At 38.4% G+C, this 20,957-nt stretch overlaps 1 protein-coding gene across 2 annotated transcripts in view; it reads right to left on the bottom strand.

Moving 5' to 3' along the window:
* LOC126187322 (differentially expressed in FDCP 8 homolog A) overlaps positions 1 to 20,957 on the bottom strand; it is a 94,910-nt gene that overhangs the window by 38,469 nt on the left and 35,484 nt on the right. For both annotated transcript variants that reach the window (XM_049928338.1, XM_049928346.1), the window contains one exon: positions 4,952 to 5,173. In XM_049928338.1, coding sequence (XP_049784295.1) covers positions 4,952 to 5,173 — 222 coding nt within the window. The remainder of the gene's footprint in view (positions 1 to 4,951; positions 5,174 to 20,957) is intronic.

Consider the following 20,957-nt stretch of genomic DNA (forward strand, 5'->3'; position numbering starts at 1 on the left):
GATGAAATGATATAATTTTAAGAATGTAAATCCTGAGTTCAAGGAACGTGATGTGTTAGTGACATCACATTATCACAGTTCTAATTTACGAAAAGGAGCTATAAAGTTTTCCATAAATAGAATGATCTGTACAAAGGTATAGATTTTCTGTATCCTAAAGCTTTTTTTAAATTGATCCTGAATCTGGAAGAGTAAGGTGATTGTATAATATTGACTCAGTCAAAAAGGATTATACCTCCTGGAGATAAAGATTAATATCATGAATATGCAATCTACAAATGTAGAAGGAAGAGGCTGTACTGTTGTTTGACATCAATAATTTACTCTCTTGCAGTTGGAATTTAGGAATACACAGTTATATACAGATATGAAGTCTCATAATGAATACTTATTTCCACCAAACATAAATTTCTCTAACAAGAAATAGCCTGTATATAAAAATAAACATTAAAAAAAACTTAGGTAGATTCATAATTGTATAGTATATGTACTATAATTGCATCACAAAAAACAGTGAGGAGAGAAGAAGCTAAACAACTATTAACACTGAACAAACTAATAAAGTAGTAATGTCCTGCCAACAATACCATTACAGGAAAAGAAAACATAGTAGTACAGGGTGTGGCAGTGTCCATAGTAGGATATTAAAAACACACCGTCAAACAGTAACTGTAATTTATTTATTACCTTTTATGTCAATTACTAGTTGAAGGTATGCCATTTACTAATGTGTAAGTCATTGTCCATTGTGCGGATTACTTTTGGACTATGACTGCTGTCAAATTATGCCCCCTCTGCACAACACATTCATCTAGGCGGTGTTTGAGGCTTTCCGTAACTCGGCGTAATGTATTCCCTGGGACATTGCGGATGACAGCTCTGATATGATCCTTCAACTCAGGAATGGTGGCACAACGTGTTCAGAACACTTCTTGCTTTAGGTAGCCCCAAAGGAAAAAGTCTGCACATGAAAGGTCAGGTAAATGAGGCTGCCATGAAATGTCACAAAACGGGAAATTACTCTACCAGGAAATGTCTGTCGCAAGAAATCCATGCAAATTCTGACCACCATTCCTGATTTGAAGGATCACATCAGAACTGCCATCGGCAATGTCCCAGGGAATACGTTACGCCGAGTTATGTAAAGCTTCCAACGCCGCCTAGATGAATGTGTTGTGCAGAGGGGGCATCATTTGACACAAGTCATGAGTATAGGTTTAAGCATCAGGAAGTTGTTTCTGAAAGTATTTGTACTGAGTGTAGCCATGTATGGAAGTGAAACATGGACAATAAATAGTTTGGACAAGAAGAGAATAGAAGGTTTCGAAATGGGGTGCTACAGAAGAATGCTGAAGATTATATGGATAGATCACATAACTAATGAGGACGTATTGAACAGAATTGGGGAGAAGAGGAGTCTGTGGCACAACTTGACAAGAAGAAGGGACCGGTTGGTAGGACATGTTCTAAGGCATCAAGGGATCACCAATTTAAAGTATTGGAGGGCAGCGTGGAGGGTAAATATCGTAGAGGGAGACCAAGAGATGAATACACTAAGCAGATTCAGAAGGATTTAGGTTGCAGTAGGTACTGGGAGATGAAGAAGCTTGCACAGGATAGAGTAGCATGGAGAGCTGAATCAAGCCAGTCTCAGGACTGAAGACCACAACAACAACTTATTCAAAAAGTAATCCATGCAATGGACAATGACTTACACATTAGCAAATGGCATACCTTTAACTATTAATTGACATGAGAGGTAATAAATAAATTATAGTTACTGCCTGATGGTGTGTTTTAGTATCCTACTATGAACGCTGCCGTACCCTGTGTATATGAAAAGGAAAGTTCTGACTAAATGTAAATACTTTAGGGGTAAACTAGATGGCTCATTAAATAATAGAAGTGTTGAGTTGGTGACAGACAAACAAGAAAGAATGAAAACTTGCCAGCTTTCAAAGGTCCATTCTTTTTTGTGTGTCTTTCCATGATTTAACACTTCTACGAGGGATATCCACAAAGTACATTACGTTTTGGAATTAAAAATAAATAAAGTATGGGAAATTTTTTTTATTATATACAGATGAAAGCCACACTTAAATACTACTTTTCTACATAGTTGCCATTTAAATTAAGGCACTTATCGTAGCAATGGACGAGCTAGGAAATTCCGTCGTCATACAATTCGGCCGCCTGCGCCTTCAACCATGTGGTTACCTCTTCTTGAAGCTGTGCATCGTCATCGAAACGCTGCATAGCCAAACACTTCTTCATTGCTGGGAATAAGTGGAAGTCGCTCGGTGCCAGGTCGGGACTGTACGGTGGATGAGGATACAACTCCCACTTAAAAGATTCGAGAACTTCACGAGTGGCATTTGCCGTGTGGGCCCGGGCGTTGTCGTGAATCAGCAAGATCTTTGAGCCCAACTTTCGCCTGCGCTTGTTTTGTATTGCTCTTCTGAGGTTGTGCAGAGTTTGGCAATACCTTTGAGAGTTTATTGTAGTGCCTCTTTCCAGGAAATCCACAAAAATCACACCTTTTCTGTCCCAAAAGAGGTAACCACGTGGTTGAAGGCGCAGGCGGCCGAATTTTACGACGAAGGAATTTCCAAGCTCATCCATCGCTACGATAAGTGCCTTAATTTCAATGGCAACTATGTAGAAAAGTAGTATTTAAGTGTGGCTTTCATCTGTAAATAATAAAAAAAATTTCCAATACTTTATTTATTTTTAATTCAAAAACGTAATGTACTTTGTGGATAGCCCTCGTATTTGGTGAGTAGTCTTCTTTACTCCTAAAATATAATAGTATCTATAGAGAGGGATCTATTTTTGTAATATGTGTGAAAATATGAAGATAGGTAAGGCAACAGAACAGTTTGATAATGTAACACTTCGGATGCAAGAATAAGCTGAGGGTTGAGTAAAAGGTAAATGGGTGATACAGCTTGTTGACCAAAAAACAGTGGATTGTGTGGAGTATACAAAAGTATGGAAAAAAGTATACTCATGCATAGCGATAGTATAAAAAAGTTTGCATGTAATGGAAAGGAGGGGACGTCAATTTTTATGTACATATTAAGTGAGAATACGTTAAACTAATAGTAGATGAATGCAAGAGAGGAGGACCTCCACTTCCTTGAATGTGATATGGAGAAGGTAGATGGAAAAGATACCACCTCTGCTTTAAAACAAAAAAGTGTGAGAGTTGGTATGTAGAGAACTTTTGTTATGTTTTGCAGGAGAAAGTGGTGCAAGGAAACTTGTCCTTAAAATGGTGGTAGTGAGCAATGATAATTACGTCTGGTCGGTATTCCCATCAGGTTTTAAGGTTTAAGATTAGTTGATACACTGTTTCATTGGTTTCAAAAACATCTTCGAACATACTTTGAGTTAAATAATGAAAAGATCTTCTGTCTCTGTGTGAGAATATGTGGTGTTTTGCACCACTCTTCTGTGGGTGAAGCAAAACATTTGTACCTCTTCACTATCAGACAGACAATATTTTATAGCACAAAATATCAAAAAAAATTCTGTGTTGTACATTTTTCCAGAAAAGACTGTTGTCTGTCTTATTTTTCATGTAAGTGGGGACTGACATGAGGGTATCACAATGTTGAAGGCACAACAATATGAAAATACCTACTCGGATGAGGTTATATAATGTCAGTGAATGAGCCAACTGCCCTAGAAGAGCATTGACCTTCCCAGAAGAAATATTAAGAGAACAATGTAATCAAATTTTGTGAAATAAAGGTGTCACCCCACCGTGTATAGTTTGTACATACAACAAAAAGTATATGTTACAGACAGTAAAAAATGAATGAAGCTTTCATTTAAAAAAGTTGTAGTGTAGAATGGACATAACCAAGGTGAAGAGGAATTATTGCATGGAAGGTGCACACATCAATGATGAGATCCAGCATGATTCAAATAAGATACATAAAGCAAGCCTGATGAAGTCGCCAAATATACAGATACAGTCAAACCAAATAAAAAAATTCTACAGTCTGAATGACACTGAACTGTGATTGAAATGGAACTATCAACACAACTAGGTTTCAGCATACAAATTTGTTGGCTTCAGCATCTGACAACCAAGATTTTTTTCCTTCAACCTAATTGAAACATGCGCTATGCTCCACATCTATCAACAACAAACATGTCAACAAAAGGTAAATAGAGAAACTCAATGAATGGAATTCATGTTTTCTGGCATACAGAAGTCCAAATAAAGAGCATGCAAAACATAAGCAATTTTTATCTTCTGGCATGTAGATGATATCTGATTAAGAGGCGCTGAGTGTGAAGGAAGTGCCACCCACACAACATTCAGAAAACTGAACCTTGCACTAGACAGTGAGTGGCTACCTAAAATCATTCCATTGTTTATACAGGGTGGTCAGAAACACTCTGACAAGCTTCTAAGGGTGCTGCAGAGTAAGTTGTGCTAAGAAATAAATGATAAGAAAAAAATTTGATACATTGTGCCATTTCAGAGTTAATTAGTACTGAAGTTTGCCAATCAGGCCATCATGTGCGCAAATTCAAGTGGCCTGCTAGAGTTGGTGCCACCAAATGTGTTCTTTGTTTAGTGTCCTAAAATCAAACAAGAGAGCGACACAAAAATTGGACTGTGATGGTAGTGAGGATCGATCCTGAGCCAAAGTCTGAGTAGTCTTGTGCGCTATCATCTACTCTATGAATTTGTGTGTGCAATGGCCTGATTGGCTAACTACAATGCTAATTATCTCAGAAATAGTGCACCATATCAAATTTTTTTTCTAAACAATTATTTCTCAACATAACCTACCCTCCAACACCTTTACAAGTTTCTCAGACTGTTTCTGGATGCCCTGTATATCTCCCAAGATTTCCCAGTATTCATTAAGGATATTTCTGGTTATCACTTTTTATAATAATAATGATAATAGACTTTTAAATACTCTACCTTGCATTCCTCCTTGATGTGCTTTGTGAATTCAGCATGGATCTTACTTAGTCTGTCAGGTAGTCTTCCTGAATTAGTGTCAATAAGATCCTGTAAACTGTATGTGTCCACATTATCAATGAAATGATTGTAATCCTTCAGTTGCCACAACAGTCGCTGTTCAGTTGCGTCTTTGCAAGAAATGAAGTACTTCTTCATAATCATTATGTCCTCCCTCATTTTCTGCAACAAAAATTTTAAAGTTTTAAATGTAGCTAGTATCAAGCTATGACAAACTTCATAGTGTCAGGCAGTGTTTGTGTACACATATAAAAATACTTAGAACATGGTGTAAAACTGGCTGCAAACAAAGGCTATGGCATTGTCTTAAGCAGTGTTGTATCACCTCAGTCACGTAACTGTGTGCCATAGACTGAGGCAAATTTTCAATCTGCCATCTTTTCACTGTTCTACTTTTCCAAATACATGCTGTGTGTTACCCGTCTCTTTCAACCTCACATTCTAAGCATTTCATGTATTTTTTCCCTTTCCCATTTATTTTATATGTTTACGTGCTGCATGATGCTAGTACTGTTATGTGATGGGAAATCTTTCTGCAAAACTGTACAATGAAATAGGACTGTTTACCTATAGATTCTGACAGAATTTCATTGGGACAGGTATTTACATGGGAATTGCGATGGCCTTCTGACCAAATGTTTTGTTTTATTAACAACAGTTTATAACACCAGAGTACACACATAAATGAACAAGACAAACACTTTCACTCGATACTGAAATTAGTTAACTTCAAGTGACACACACACACACACACACACACACACACACACACACACACACAAAACAAACAAACCTCCCACAGTTATATATAATAAAAGCTTCAAAGGGGAGGGGAGGGAGTGATAAGAACATATAAAATTGCTTAAATAAGGTAAATGTGTACATATCATTCATCTGAAATAGGGCTTCAGCCTACACAGACTAACTTTATAAGGGCCACAGGAAAGAAAAAAAAAAAACTGCACAACAATGCTACCTTATTGGAAAATACAATTACATACATGTACAACCAACACATTCACCATACAGTGGACAGATATCACACAAACAACGCAATCTACAAGCCACAACAAGCTAACATGTAATTACTAACTGGTGATAAGATTACAAAACTCATATTTCTATGAGACAATTACACACACCACAGTCTCATACCATTTCAGTGCATTACAAATACAATACAATCAGAGCACATGACACCCTTGCTATTCCTTTTCAAGTGCCATTGAAGCACTGCTCTACCAATATAGGCAGAACATGGTCCCACTGTGTTCTGACAATTCAAATTCTTCTTGCACACTAATGCCAGGACACAAGCAGTTGCAGGTACACTCGATGGCACAAATCACTCTTACTCTGCTCATCATAACAAAAACTCACTTCTACAATTTCTCCCTGGCTCCCAGCTGCTATATTTTCTGGACATAAGGTGCAAACACCGTCTGCTGCCCCAGCAAATGATGTGTGCATGACAGCTGACCACACTCCGTGATGACTGCTGCAGTACCACTGCTCTGCTACCTCCACCAGCCTCTCCGGCTCCATACCACTTTACTGCTTCTCAAAGGTATGTCTCATTTTGCTAATGTAAACCCACCCCACTCACTGCAGCACCCTTGGGTGATGACTGTACCAAAGCCCTTTACCAACCATGCTGTTAAAGACAAGCACAGCCAACATGCCATTTCAGGCCCAGCCTTGAATCCAAGGTTAGTACACTGCTCCCGCAGCAGCATCCGGCACTGGATCAAGTTGATGTGGCCACTTCTACTGCATAATGCAGGCACAGATAGCCCGCAGCCAACCTACAGCTGACTGCCCAGGCTCTGTTGCTTGGTGACTGTCTCAAAGAGTCAACAACTATGGAATGTAAGAGCCCGCAGAACACCCTTCTTGGCCTGTATCGTACGCAGAGTCTCATCCGTTGCTGCTGCCCACGGGACCCTGCACTGGTTTCAGGATGTTCCTGCTTTTGCATCGTACCACCAAACTGTCAATCACTGTGACACTCAACGTTGCGCTGCCTCAACCTACATGCAGATACCAACACCCACTCGTGAGACTTAAGTGCGTGAACCATGCTGGCACGACCATCTGGGCAGGCACGTTCAAACATGCTGTGAAATTTCAATTTCAATGCACAAGACAAATGAGAAGATGTGAATGTTACCATTTATGACTGTTATTGTTCCAGACTTCAGCTATGGCATCAGTGGTGAAGGTAATGTGTATCTGCAGAATGTGAAAACAGTGACTTATATACTGTGTGTCCTGGATAGCCAACTTTCAAGCAGACACATAGCGAGACTCTTTCAGTGATACTTACTAGTCAGATTCTTCTCGATGTCTTTATTGCAGATTAGAATAGTTGCCATTTACATCAAATAAAACACCACATTCCCATAAGGTAATGTTTCCAATTAATTTCCTTTTTCACATCTAATTTTCCCTTAAAGAGGAAAATAAAAATTAACCTCAAAGAGTGGTGCGAAATTAGTAATTTTTACCACACGTTTTTAATAGAAATCTGTGTGTATTTGCTTCAATTCTTACAGTGAAATATCAACTCTGTGGCGTAAGAGATCAAGAGATAATCAGTGGGCTTAATTTAAAGTTACTTGTTCTTTGTACTGTAATACATTGCACCAGCTAAAATGCAGCCCCTGTTCTTGAACACAGAATGAGTTGGTTGACATTCATAAGCAGATGGAAATTGCCCTGAATACTGTCAAATGACTGGTAGCTGCTGTGAATCAGTGTGTTTGGAGAGCTCTTGAGAGTCATGTACCTGTGGTACCAGTAACAAAGGTGCTTTCTGCTCCTGTGGAACCTGTCTCCCCTGCAGGAAGTATGTAATCTGTCATTACTTGCCCACTTTACTGCAAGTGGTGTTTCAACAATACAGCTAGGCATCCTGTAGAGGATGAATGGTGACCAGGGAGGACTCAGGGTGTTGTACCGATCCCCCTAACCGACAAGCTAGGGATGCTGTCTTTCAATGGAACTGAAACTGAGCCAATGGGACTCACTTCACCTGTTTTAAGGACACCTGTTTTGTCTGGCATCAAGAGAAGGCAAACACAAAAGAGTAAGGTCTATTAATCACTGGCAGTTCAAACGTATGGCGAATGGTGGCACCTATTAGGGAAATGGCAGCAAGGGTTAGAGAGGCTGAACGAAATATGTTTTGCTGTCAAGAGAGTAGTTCATGAAGCTTTCAGTGATTACCATAGCAGACTACTGGCAAATGATCTTTCACAAAACCCAAAGAAATTTTGCTCGTATGTAAAGGCTGTTAACAGCACCAAAGTTTATGTCCAGTCACTAGCAAATGAGACAGGAATTGACATTGAGGGTAGCAAAGCAAAAGCTGAAATGCTTAACTTTGTTTTCAAATTTTCCTTTGCAAAGGAAAACCTTTAATAATTGCCCCAATTTAATCCTTGTACCACTGAAAAGATGCTTGAAATAAGTATTAGTTTCAGGATGCTGAGAAATAGCTGAAATCTTTAAAACTGAATAAATCTCGAGGGCCCAATGGAATCTCTAACAGATTCTATACTGAATTTGGGGGCAAGTTAGAAAAGTGGCTAACTATAATCTATCATGGATCCCTCAAACAAAAAACTGTGCCAAGTTCAAGGAAAAAGGCAAAGGTCACACCTGTCTACAAGAAGGGTACTAGAAGTGATCCACAAAATTACCATCCAATATCCTCGACATTAATTTGTTGTCGAATCTTAGAACATATTTGAGCTCAACCATAATGAAGTATCTCAAACAGAATGACCTCCTCCATGACAACCAGCATGGATTCTGAAAATATTGATCGTGTGAAGCCCAACTCACACTTTTCTCACATAACAAACTGAAAAAATTGGATCAAGGCACTCAGATGCAGTATATCTCGAGTTCAAAAAGCATTTGACACAGTACCACACCTACACTTATTGTAAAAAGTATGATAATATGGGGTATCAAGTGAAATTTACGACTGGACTGAGGAATTTTTGGTAGCAAGGATGCAGCATGTTATCTCGCATGGAAAGTCATCGTCAGATGCAAAAGTAACTTAGGGTGTGCCCCAGAGAAGTGTGTTGGGACCCTTGCTGTTCATGCTGTATATTAATGACCTTGCAGGCAATATTAACAGCAACCTTTGGGTTTTTGCAGGTGATGCAGTTATCTATAGTGAAGTTCTGTCCTAAAGAAGTTGAGTAATTATTCAGAAAGATCTTGATAAGATTTCAAAGTGGTGCAAAGATCGGTAACTTACTTTAAATGTTCAAAAATGTAAAACTGTGCACTTCACATAACGAAAAAAAAAAACATAGTATCCTATGGCTATCATATCAATGAGTCACTGCTGGAATTAGCCAATTCATACAAATACCTGGGTGTAACACTTTGTAGGGATATGAAATGAAATGATCATGTCATCTCAGTTATGGGTAAAGCAGGTGGTAGACTTTGGTTTATTGGTAGAATACTGGGGAAGTGTGATCAGTCTCTAAAGGAGACTGCTTACAAATCACTTGTGTGACCGTTCTAGAATATGGCTCAAGTGTGTGGGACCTGCAACAAGTAGGACTAACATGGGATATTGAACGAAGACAGAAAAGGGCAGCATGATGGTTACAGGTTTGTTTTACCTGTGAGGGAGTGCCACAGGGATACTGAAGAAACTGAACTGGCAGACTCTTTAACATAGACATAAACTATCCTGAAAAAATTAACAAATTTTCAAGAACTGGCTTTAAATGATGACTCTAGGAATATACTACACCCCCTACATATCACTCATATAGGGATTGTGATGATAGGATTAGAATACTTACAGCACGCACACAGGCATTCAAAGAATCATTCTTCTTGTGCTCGATAAATAAATAGAATGTAAAGAAACTCTAATAATAGATACAAGGGGACATACTCTCTGCCATGCACTTTATGGTGGTTTGCGGAGTGTAGATGTAGAAGTAGAAGATAAGGCTCCATCCTTCTAAGAGGGACTCCACAAACACTATAACAGTTTAGTGTACCAAGTGGAATTTTGTGATCCATACAATCAAAGGCTTTTGAAAAATCACTAAATATAACAACAGGCTAATTTTTCCTGTCTAGTTCAGTACTTCATTTGTAAGGTTTCCTGTGACTTTCTTGGTCAATGATCCTTTACAAACATCAAACTGGGAGGCAGTTAAGTCTTGTAGAATATTCTTGCCATGGGCCACTTAATTGGAAACATTTTAAAAGTCTATAAGGAGGGGAAACTGATATATAATTAGAAGGTATTTAGTTATCTCCAGTTTTATATACACGATTAGTACAGTACATTAAGTCTGCAAGGAAATATGCCCTGTGTCATTGGCTGCTTTCAGAAACAGCTTATGGCTACCCTAGCAACTTTGCATAAGACTTTGAGACTCTCCTAAAAAACACCATCATAGTCACAAGAATTACCACTCTTTAGTAATCTAATGAATTTTTTAATCTCTTCAGAAGTTTTACACCTGAAACCAATATCTGTTGATGGTGTATGCAGTGAGTGTCAAAGTAAATGTAACGCATCTTTATTGTTCACTAGTACACAAGTTTGCTGCCACTGTAAGGAAGAAATCATTTAATTTGATGGCTCTTGATTTCTATTAGTCATTATTTCTGTCACAGCTATTTTCTCAGAATTCAGTTGCATTTGCATTGCAATTTTGTTTTTTGTTCATCATCTATTTTTACCTATGACTGTTTTATGATTTGTGCTTAGTGTATTAGTTTCAACTCTTCGATAGAAGACTGTAGGATTTTACAATCCTGTTGGGAACATAGTTTCAGCTTTTCACTACATCTTGTCCCCTGAATGAGGTAGTGTACACTCTTCTTGCTACAAGATACCTTAGTCCCAGGAGACACCCATGCCTTGGTCCTACTTTGTTTACCATTCTTTGTTTTAGGGCATAACAAGAGTCAAAGTTCTATAAGAACATGTTTAAGAAAGAGTTATATGTTCCATCTATACTTCTGCTTTACAGATATTTCCATAGTGTCCTTCTCATGACACCATGATCGAATCATTGTTTACGATTCAATAAAATGGGATTTTTCTTCTTTTTTCTTAGCCTAACTCATCATCACATTTTATTATTAACAATTGACCATGATGGTCAGACAAACCATTGACTATTGTTTTTACATCTAAATCACTGAAGGTAGTTGGGTCTGAAAGCAAACTGTCGATGGATATTGCCTGATATCCTTCAGCCCTTTGCAAGAACTTTACTTTGGGTAATTATTCAAAACTGGACACAAAAACTCTATGTCTCCTTGATCGGAATTATTTGGCACAAAAGCAACATTAAATTTTCTACAAACAATGATTCATCAGTTAAATAAACAGAGCCTTACTAAAACTGCATCTGGCTGCTTTATAAAGGTTAAGATACTGACAGTACTACTACCTTTTGTGTTTCCTGATCCAGTACTGTGACACAGCATTCAAAGAGCACTTCAACATAATAATCATTGACCTGACTAACATGACATATGCTGTTGTTGTGGTCTTCAGTCCAGAGACTGGTTTGATGCAGCTCTCCATGCTACTCTATCCTGTGCAAGGTTCTTCATCTCTCAGTACCTACTGCAGCCTACATCCTTCTGAATCTGTTTAGTGTACTCGTCTCTTGGTCTCCCTCTACAATTTTTACCTCCACGCTACCCTGCAATACTAAATTGGTGATCCCTTGATGCCTCATAATATGCCCTACCAACCGATCCCTTATTCGAGTCAAGTTGTCCCACAAATTTCTCTTCTCTCCAATTCTATTCAATACCTCCTTATTAGTTATGTGATCTACCCATCTAATCTTCAGCATTCTTCTGTAGCACCACATTTCGAAAGCTTCTATTCTCTTCTTGTCTAAACTATTTATTGTCCACATTTCACTTCCATACATGGCTACACTCCATACAAATACTTTCAGAAACAACTTCCTGACACTTAAATCTATACTCGATGTTAACAAATTTGTTTTTCAGAAACGCTTTCCTTTCCATTGCCTATCTACATTTTATATCTCTCTACTTCGACCATCATCAGTTATTTTTCTTCCCAAATAGCAAATCTCATTTACTACTTTAAGCTTTTCATTTCCTAATCTAATTCCTGCAGCATCACCCGACTTAATTTGACTACATTCCATTATTCTCATTTTGCTTTTGTTGATGTTCATATTATATCCTCCTTTCAAGACGCTGTCCATTCTGTTCAGCTGCTCTTCCAAGTCCTTTGCTGTCTCTGACAGAATTACAATGTCATCGGCAAACCTCAAAGTTTTTATTTCTTCTCCATGGATCTTAATTCCTACTCCAAATTTTTCTTTTGTTTCCTTTACTGCTTGCTCAATATACAGATTGAATAACATCGGGGAGAGGCTACAACCCTGTCTTACTCCCTTCCCAACAACTGCTTCCCTTTCATGTCCCTCGACTCTTATAACTGCCATCTGGTTTCTGTACAAATTGTAAATAGCCTTTCGCTCCCTGTATTTTACCCCTGCCACCTTCAGAATTTGAAAGAGAGTATTCCAGTCAACATTGTCAAAAGTTTTCTCTAAGCCTACCAATGCTAGAAATGTAGGTTTGCCTTTCCTTAATCTATTTCCTAAGGCAAGTCGTAGGCTCAGTATTTCCTCACGTATTCCAACATTTCTACGGAATCCAAACTGATCATCCTCAAGGTCGGCTTCTACCAGTTTTTCCATTCGTCTGTAAAGAATTCATGTTAGTGTTTTGCAGCAGTGGCTTATTAAACTGATAGTTCGGTAGTTTTCATATATGTCAACACCTGCTTTCTTTGGGATTGGAATTATTACATTCTTCTTGAAGTCTGAGGGCATGTCGCCTGTCTCATACATCTTGCTCACCAAATTGTAGAATTTTGTTAGGCCTGGCTCTCCCAAAGCTGTCAGTAGTTCTAATGGAATGTTGTCTACTCCCAGGGCCTTGTTTCGACTCAGGTCTTTCAGTGCTCTGTCAAACTCTTCACGCAGTATCATATCTCCTATTTCATTTTCATCTACACTCTCTTCCACTTCTATAATATTGTCCTCAAGAACATTGCCCTTGTATAGATCCTCCATATACTCCTTCCACCTTTCTACTTCCCCTTCTTTGAATAGAACTGGGTTTCCATCTGAGCTCTTGATATTCATACAAGAGGTTCTCTTTTCTGCAAAGGTCTCTTTAATTTTCCTGTAGGCAGTATCTGTCTTAACCCTAGTGATATGTGCCTCTACATCCTTACATTTGTCCTGTAGCCATCCCTGCTTAGCCATTTTGCACTTCCTGTCGATCTCATTTTTGAGACAATTGTATTCCTTTTTGCCTGCTCCATTTACTGCATTTTTATATTTTCTCCTTTTATCAACTAAATTCAATATCTCTTCTGTTACCCAAGGATTTCTATTAGCCCTCGTGTTTTTACCTACTTGATCATCTGCTACTTTCACTATTTCATCTCCCAAAGCTACCCATTCTTCTTCTACTGTATTTCTTTCCCCCATTCTTGTCAATCATTCCCTAATGCACTCCCTGAAGCTCTCTTCAACCTCTGGTTCTTTCAGTTTATCCAAGTCCCATCTCCTCAATTTCCCACTTTTTTGCAGTTTCTTCAGTTTTAATCTACAGTTCATAACCAATAGATTGTGGTCAGAGTCCACATCTGTGCCTGGAAATGTCTTACAATTTAAAACCTGATTCCTAAATCTCTGTCTTACCATTATATAATCTGACACCTTCCAGTATCTCCAAGCTTCTGCCATGTATACAACCTTCTTTTATGATTCTTGAACCAAGTGTCAGCTATGATTAAGTTATGCTCTGTGCAAAATTCTACCAGGCGGCTTCCTCTTTCATTTCTTCCCCCAAATCCATATTCCCCTACTACATTTCCTTCTCTCCCTTTTCCTATTATCGAATTCCAGTCACCCATGACTATTAAATTTTTGTCTCCCTTCACTATCTGAATAATTTCTTTTATCTCATCATACATTTCATCAGTCTCCTCGTCATCTGTGGAGTGTAGTGTCCCTTTTTCAATATTCACCTTATCAAGGTGAAACATAAATAAAAATGACTGTATGTGACCGAAAATGAACTGCAAACGTCTATTTATCTGCGAAAGGGAATAACACTAACTGTAAAAACATACAACATAGATCGATAGATGCAGAAAAGACATTATTTTTAGTGTATGAGATTATAATGTGTAAGTAATTAAAAGAAGTATTATCATCTCTGTAAGAGTATGTTCATTCTTCTGTCTAGTCTGTTTTGTTCTGTTCGTTCTGGTGTTAGCTGGAATAAGGTACGCAAGATATTGTGCTGCTCTAGCATTTGTTTCTGTCGTAACTTAATTGCAAATATTTAATGGTGTAAACTGTGTCCTAGTAAGAATATATTAGTATAAAGTGATCTCCGTGTGTTATTTCAAGAACCTACGCCACATTTATCTTATGAAAAGAATATTTAATGAAAATTATTTAGCATGTTTCCAGCTGCTGCAGAGCAAGTAACAGTGATCTCTGATTGTTAATAATTATCCGCCATTACGCGGTACATTTAAAAATATTTTTTCACAGCACAATGTCTGATAGCAGGAGCGGAAGAAATTATGTAAAAATATTCTGTGAGATTAATTGAAGTAATCCAGTGAAATAATTTTATTAAAACTTGTCTATTTTCTATGATAGTGAACTGGAGCTGAGTAATACTACGCTATTGCATTTACAGTAATTTGTAGGGAGCCTGGCGCTCGATAAAACCAGTTATAATACGTAATTGGCAACCTACGAAATTCATTATTTTGCTTATTGTATCTCTTTTGTATTTTTTTTTAAACCTAAAAGTAAAAACTAACTCCACTAAAAATCAGTAACAGATCACGATAAATCAAAGGACAAACAAATTTACTATGAGAGTGTTTCCTCTAAATAAATAGATACATTACTTTTTTTAAGAGATATAATAGGAGCTAGTTGGCATATAAACTTGTACTACTGTGGTAGGCGTGGGCTTCGTATCTATATTGGCCACAATAATGTGTTTACTATGCTGTTTGTAGTAGCTTACCCGCATTCCTATTTTTTTATTCATTGTTAAACATACTCCTGTGCTTTGCTCCTATTTGATTTTGTATTTATAACCCTGTATTCACCTGAGCAGAAGTTTTGTTCCTCCTGCCACCAAACTTCACTAACTCCCACCATATCTAACTTTAACCTATCCATTCCCCTTTTTAAATTTTCTAACCTACCTGCCCGATTAAGGGATCTGACATTCCAAGCTCCGATCAGTAAAATGCCAGTTTTCTTTTTCCTGATAACAACGTCCTCCTGAGTAGTCCAAATGGGGGACTATTTTACCTCTGAAATATTTTACCCAAGAGGACGCCATTATCATTTAACCATTAAGTAAAGCTGCATGCCCTCGGGAAAAATTACGGCTGTAGTTTCCCCTTTCTTTCAGCCATTCGCAGTACCAGCACAGCAAGGCCGTTTTGGTTAGTGTTACAAGGCCAGATCAGTCAATCATCCAGACTGTTGCCCCTGCAACTACTGAAAAGGCTGCTGCCCCTCTTCAGGAACCACACGTGTCTGTCCTCTCAACAGATACCCCTCCACTGTGGTTGCACCTATGGTACGGCTATCTGTATCGCTGAGGCATGCAAGCCTCCCCAAGGCCCATGGTTCATGGAGGGGTGGGGTGGGGGGTGGGGGGGGGGATAACTACAATTTTTTGTAGATATAAATTCTTCTTTCCTCTTCCTACAGACATATGACAAAAACTTGTATTGAAAACACATCTGTTTGTATTCAGTGTGGTGCTCTGAGAAGCACAGTGTATCTTCCGGCATTTCATCTGCCCTCTTATTTTCAGGTATAGACATTGGAAGTTCATTCTTTTCTTTAAGAAGCTTCTTGTGTTTCAAAGGAAGATACTAAATGAGTGATCATTCTGATCAACTGCCTTTCCAAGTGTCAGTGTTTTATTTCACTAGTAGTTATTTGATATGAAGCTATATTTATTCTTTAGTCCTATCTGCTCAAAAGAGGCCTAGGGAACACAACTGGAAATCAACGTGGGATAGGATGTATACTGCTTTGTCAGACTGGGTACTTCTCGCAATGAGCCATGTGAGTAGCCTATTCCCAGAAGCATCCAAAATGCAAATCATGTTGCATATGATGCATACAAAGAAGAGACAATGCATTAATCATACCAATGTGTGAATATCAATATTTACTTTATATTTAAGTTCTTTACAGTGTTGATTCAATTAGAGAAGCAGAAAATACAGAATTTCTGAAAAAAGACTGTAGGAATTAAGATCTTATGAAAGGCATAGTCACAATCTCTTGCAGAAACTGAATATTACATTTATGATTACAATATTGTCCAGTCACCACCAGTGACACAAAGAAATTGTTAGTAAACTTTCTCAGGATAGTTTACATCCACCTTCAAGAGTTTTCCAGTTCAGTTCCTTCAATATCACTGTGACAATCGCCCATGGATCAAACAAACCTGTGACCATTCGTGCTGCCCTTCTCTGTATATGTTCACCAGCCCACATTAAGTCTATTTGGCATGGGTCCCACACACTTGAGCGATACTCTAAAAAAAGTGATTTGTGAGCAATCTCCTCCATAGACTGATTGCATTTCCCCAGTATTCTACCAACGAACTGAAGTCTACCACCTGCTTTACCCACGACTGAGACTATGTGGCCATTCCATTTCTTATCCCTACAAAGCGTGACCTCCTTGGAGATGTGAGTAGTGAAAAAGATGGAATAGAGGAAATCCTGTGATATTAAAGTGAAGGATTTTGTTTTAGTTAAAAGCTACAAGTGCTTGGAGCAAATAACTGACCAAGAAATTCTTTCCTTTTCTTTTCTTTTGTAATTGTTAACCTGACACACCACAGAGAAAGCCAAATTGTCTAAAGATGTTCACAAGGGAACAGAGTTTCAATTAACTCTGGGCTACAAGGGTTTACTCAGGAACCCTTGAATGTTAAGGGGGTACAGTGGAACTTGGGAACAGGTATTGGAAGGATTGTTTTAACTGGGTGAACTCTGAAAGGAGCAAGTGCTGAGACCAAGAATCAAGTCATTGAACTCTTAAGCCCTAGTTGGGCAGGGGGTGGTTCAGGTAAATCAGCTCTGCCTTTGCACAGGCACACAAGTGCTACAGATATGGTGTCAAGGACCTCCGGCATTTAATATGTTGGAACAATTTATTTGAACTTTATCGCTGAAGGTGTCCCAACTGGTTGCTGAGGGGGTTCCAAAGGGCTACTGAAGATCCTTTACCTTTTGTCATCTACATCTACATCCATACTCCGCAAGCAACCTGACGGTGTGTGGCGGAGGGTACCTTCAGTACCTCTATCAGTTCTCCCTTCTATTCCAGTCTCGTATTGTTCGTGGAAAGAAGGATTGTCGGTATGCCTCTGTGTGGGCTCTAATCTCTCTGATTTTATCCTCATGGTCTCTTCGCGAGATATACGTAGGAGGGAGCAATATACTACTTGACTCTTCGGTGAAGGTATGGTCTCGAAACTTTGACAAAAGCCCGTACCGAGCTACTGAGCGTCTCTCCTGCAGAGTCTTCCACTGGAGTTTATCTGTCATCTCCGTAACGCTTTCGCGATTACTAAATGATCCTGTAACGAAGCGCGCTGCTCTCCGTTGTATCTTCTCTCTGTCTTGTATCAACCCTATCTGGTACGGATCCCACACTGCTGAGCAGTATTCAAGCAGTGGGCGAACAAGCATACTGTAACCTACTTCCTTTGTTTTCGGATTGTGTTTCCTTAGGATTCTTCCAATGAATCTCAGTCTGGCATCTGCTTTACCGACGATCAACATTATATGATCATTCCATTTTAAATTACTCCTAATGCGTACTCCCAGATAATTTATGGTATTAACTGCTTCCAGTTGCTGACCTGCTATTTTGTAGCTAAACGATAAAGGATCTATCTTTCTGTGAATTCGCAGCACATTACACTTGTCTACATTGAGATTCAATTGCTATTCCCTGCACCATGCGTCAATTTGCTGCAGATCCTCCTGCATTTCAGTACAATTTTCGATTGTCACAACCTCTCGATACACCACAGCATCATCTGCAAAAAGCCTCAGTGAACTTCCGATGTCATCCACCAGGTCATTTATGTATATTGTGAATAGCAACGGTCCTATGACACTCCCCTGCGGCACACCTGAAATCACTCTTACTTCGGAAGACTTCTCTCCATTGAGAATAACATGCTGCGTCCTGTTATCTAGGAACTCCTCAATCCAATCACACAATTGGTCTGATAGTCCATATGCTCTTACTTTGTTCACCTCCGTGTATATGGCTCATAGTCAGTTAATTGATAATTTTAGGAGGTGGGAGCCAGTAGCAGCTCGCCTCCTTGACTCAGAGTTGGAACATAATGTATCTTTGCATAGGAAAGAAATGAGAGAAATATTTATCCTTAGTGGCACTAATGAAATAGGTACGATTGGAGTTATAATCGTTTTTTGGGGCTGAAGAAGGAAGAACTCCCATAATCCCTCTTGTATGATTAACAAACATCGCTCCTTCAGGGTGTGGGGACAAGTTCCTTCTGCACTATTGTTCTGAAATTGGATGTGAGATAATTTACCTATCTCTGTAGCTGTCTTCTTTCACTCTTTTGTTTCAACTTGTATGACCTGTAGCATCCTTTCTTTCCTGGCAGTAAAACAGTCTATCAACTTTCCTGGCAGTAAAACAGTCTATCAACCTTCTTATCATCTTCATTTGTGTGCAACAATAATTCTTCTCAGTTTCCATTAATTGCAGCATCCCTGAATTATCATGATAGGTAATGTTGTCCAGAGTCTTTCAATAGGGTCATTCTTGGACATATGTTTCTGGAATAGTCAAAACTCCTGGAGAGGATATAATTGAAGGAGATATCAGAGTTATTCAAATTAATGGAACATGTCTTTAGAAAGATCAAAAACCTAAGAAATAACACTTAAAAATAGAGAAAATGAAGGTTTATTTTTTCTTGTCATGTTCTGCAAAAGACCAAAAGTAGTTTCAGAGTTCTACAACATTCATTTAAAACGGAGCATCAGATACTGCATCAAAGAGATAGATATGTACGTTGGTGCCTTTAAAAAAAAAAAAAAAAAAAAAAACAATAAAAGGTAAATCAAGTTGTTTGGTTTAAGAACCATAGTGATAGGATACTTATTGATTGAGAACATAAGCAAGTATTATAATAATTATATTTAAAAGATGTTAAAAGAACAATAAAAATATTTGCTTTCAAAAGTAGATGATAATGATATAATTGAAATATAATTATTACAAGACTACAATGAGAACTTGATATAATGAGCTGAATGTAGTACATCCAAGAAGTAAGCATATTTAAATTTGGTATGCAATGCTACACTTTCCGGTCACATTACTGTGACCACCCACTAAAAGCCTGAATAACCACCTTTAACAGTGTGGACCACTGTGAGATATATAGGAAGGGAGTCAGATTAGATTAGATTAGATTAGATTAATACTAGATCCATGGATCATGAATACGATATTTTGTAATGATGTGGAATGAGTCAAATTTTCCAATACATGACATAATTAAGTTAATTTAACAACATACTTAAGTTAATATAACAACTTTTTCATTTTTTGTGTTTTTTTATTTTTATTTTTTTATTAATTTTTTATTAATATTTTTGTTTTTTGTTTTTTTTTTTAATTTATATCTAAAAATTCCTCTATGGAGTAGAAGGAGTTGTCATTCAGAAATTCTTTTAATTTCTTCTTAAATACTTGATGGTTATCTGTCAGACTTTTGATACTATTTGGTAAGTGACCAAAGACTTTAGTGCCAGTATAATTCACCCCTTTCTGTGCCAAAGTTAGATTTAATCTTGAACAGTGAAGATCATCCTTTCTCCTAGTATTGTAGTTATGCACACTGCTATTACTTTTGAATTGGGTTTGGTTGTTAATAACAAATTTCATAAGAGAGTATATATACTGAGAAGCTACTGTGAATATCCCTAGATCCTTAAATAAATGTCTGCAGGATGATCTTGGGTGGACTCCAGCTATTCAGTGAGGTTCTGGGAGGTACCGACAGGGATGTGGAACCATGGCAACTCCAATGCTGTGGCCAGCTGTGCTAGGCATATCAATTGAAGATCCATGGCACATACAGCCTGATCAAGGTATTCCCACAGATTCTCAATTGGGTTTAAATCCAGGGAGTAAGGTAAACTCATCCTGGCACTCTTCAAACCATGCACACACACACTGCAAGCTGTGTGACACATTGCACTGCACTGCACTGCACTGCACTGCACTAGGGTAGATGCCATTGTGCTTAGGAAAAACACACTGCATGCAGGGGTGGACATGGTCCCCAAAGAATAGAAGCATATTTGTATTGATCCACTGTGCCTTCCGGAATGACTAGATCACCCAAGGCAATGCCACAGACCATACTGCTCCCTCTTCTGACCTGGATCCTTTCGACAATTGTTGCAAGAGTTTGCCATCTGTCCAAAGGCACATAAAACATGATTCATCTGAAAAGTTCACCTGTCGCCACTCATTGGGTGTCCAGTTGCCTTATTGGCATTGTAAATTCCAGCCTTTGTCACTAATGAATTGCAGTCAGCATGGGTGCATGAACCATGCACCAGCTGCAGCAGCCCATTCGCTGCAATGTTTGCTGAAGGGTCACTGAGGAGACACTGTTGGTAGCCCCTTGGCTTGTGTGGGTAATCAGCTGGCCAACAGTTGCACGCCTATAGCCCTTGCGTATCTCCAAAGACATCATTCACACCTGTCATTTATGGCTCATGGTGCACTAAAATTGCCTC

Source organism: Schistocerca cancellata, chromosome 1 (genome assembly GCF_023864275.1).
Source record: "Schistocerca cancellata isolate TAMUIC-IGC-003103 chromosome 1, iqSchCanc2.1, whole genome shotgun sequence".
Classification (NCBI taxonomy): Eukaryota; Metazoa; Arthropoda; class Insecta; order Orthoptera; family Acrididae; genus Schistocerca; species Schistocerca cancellata.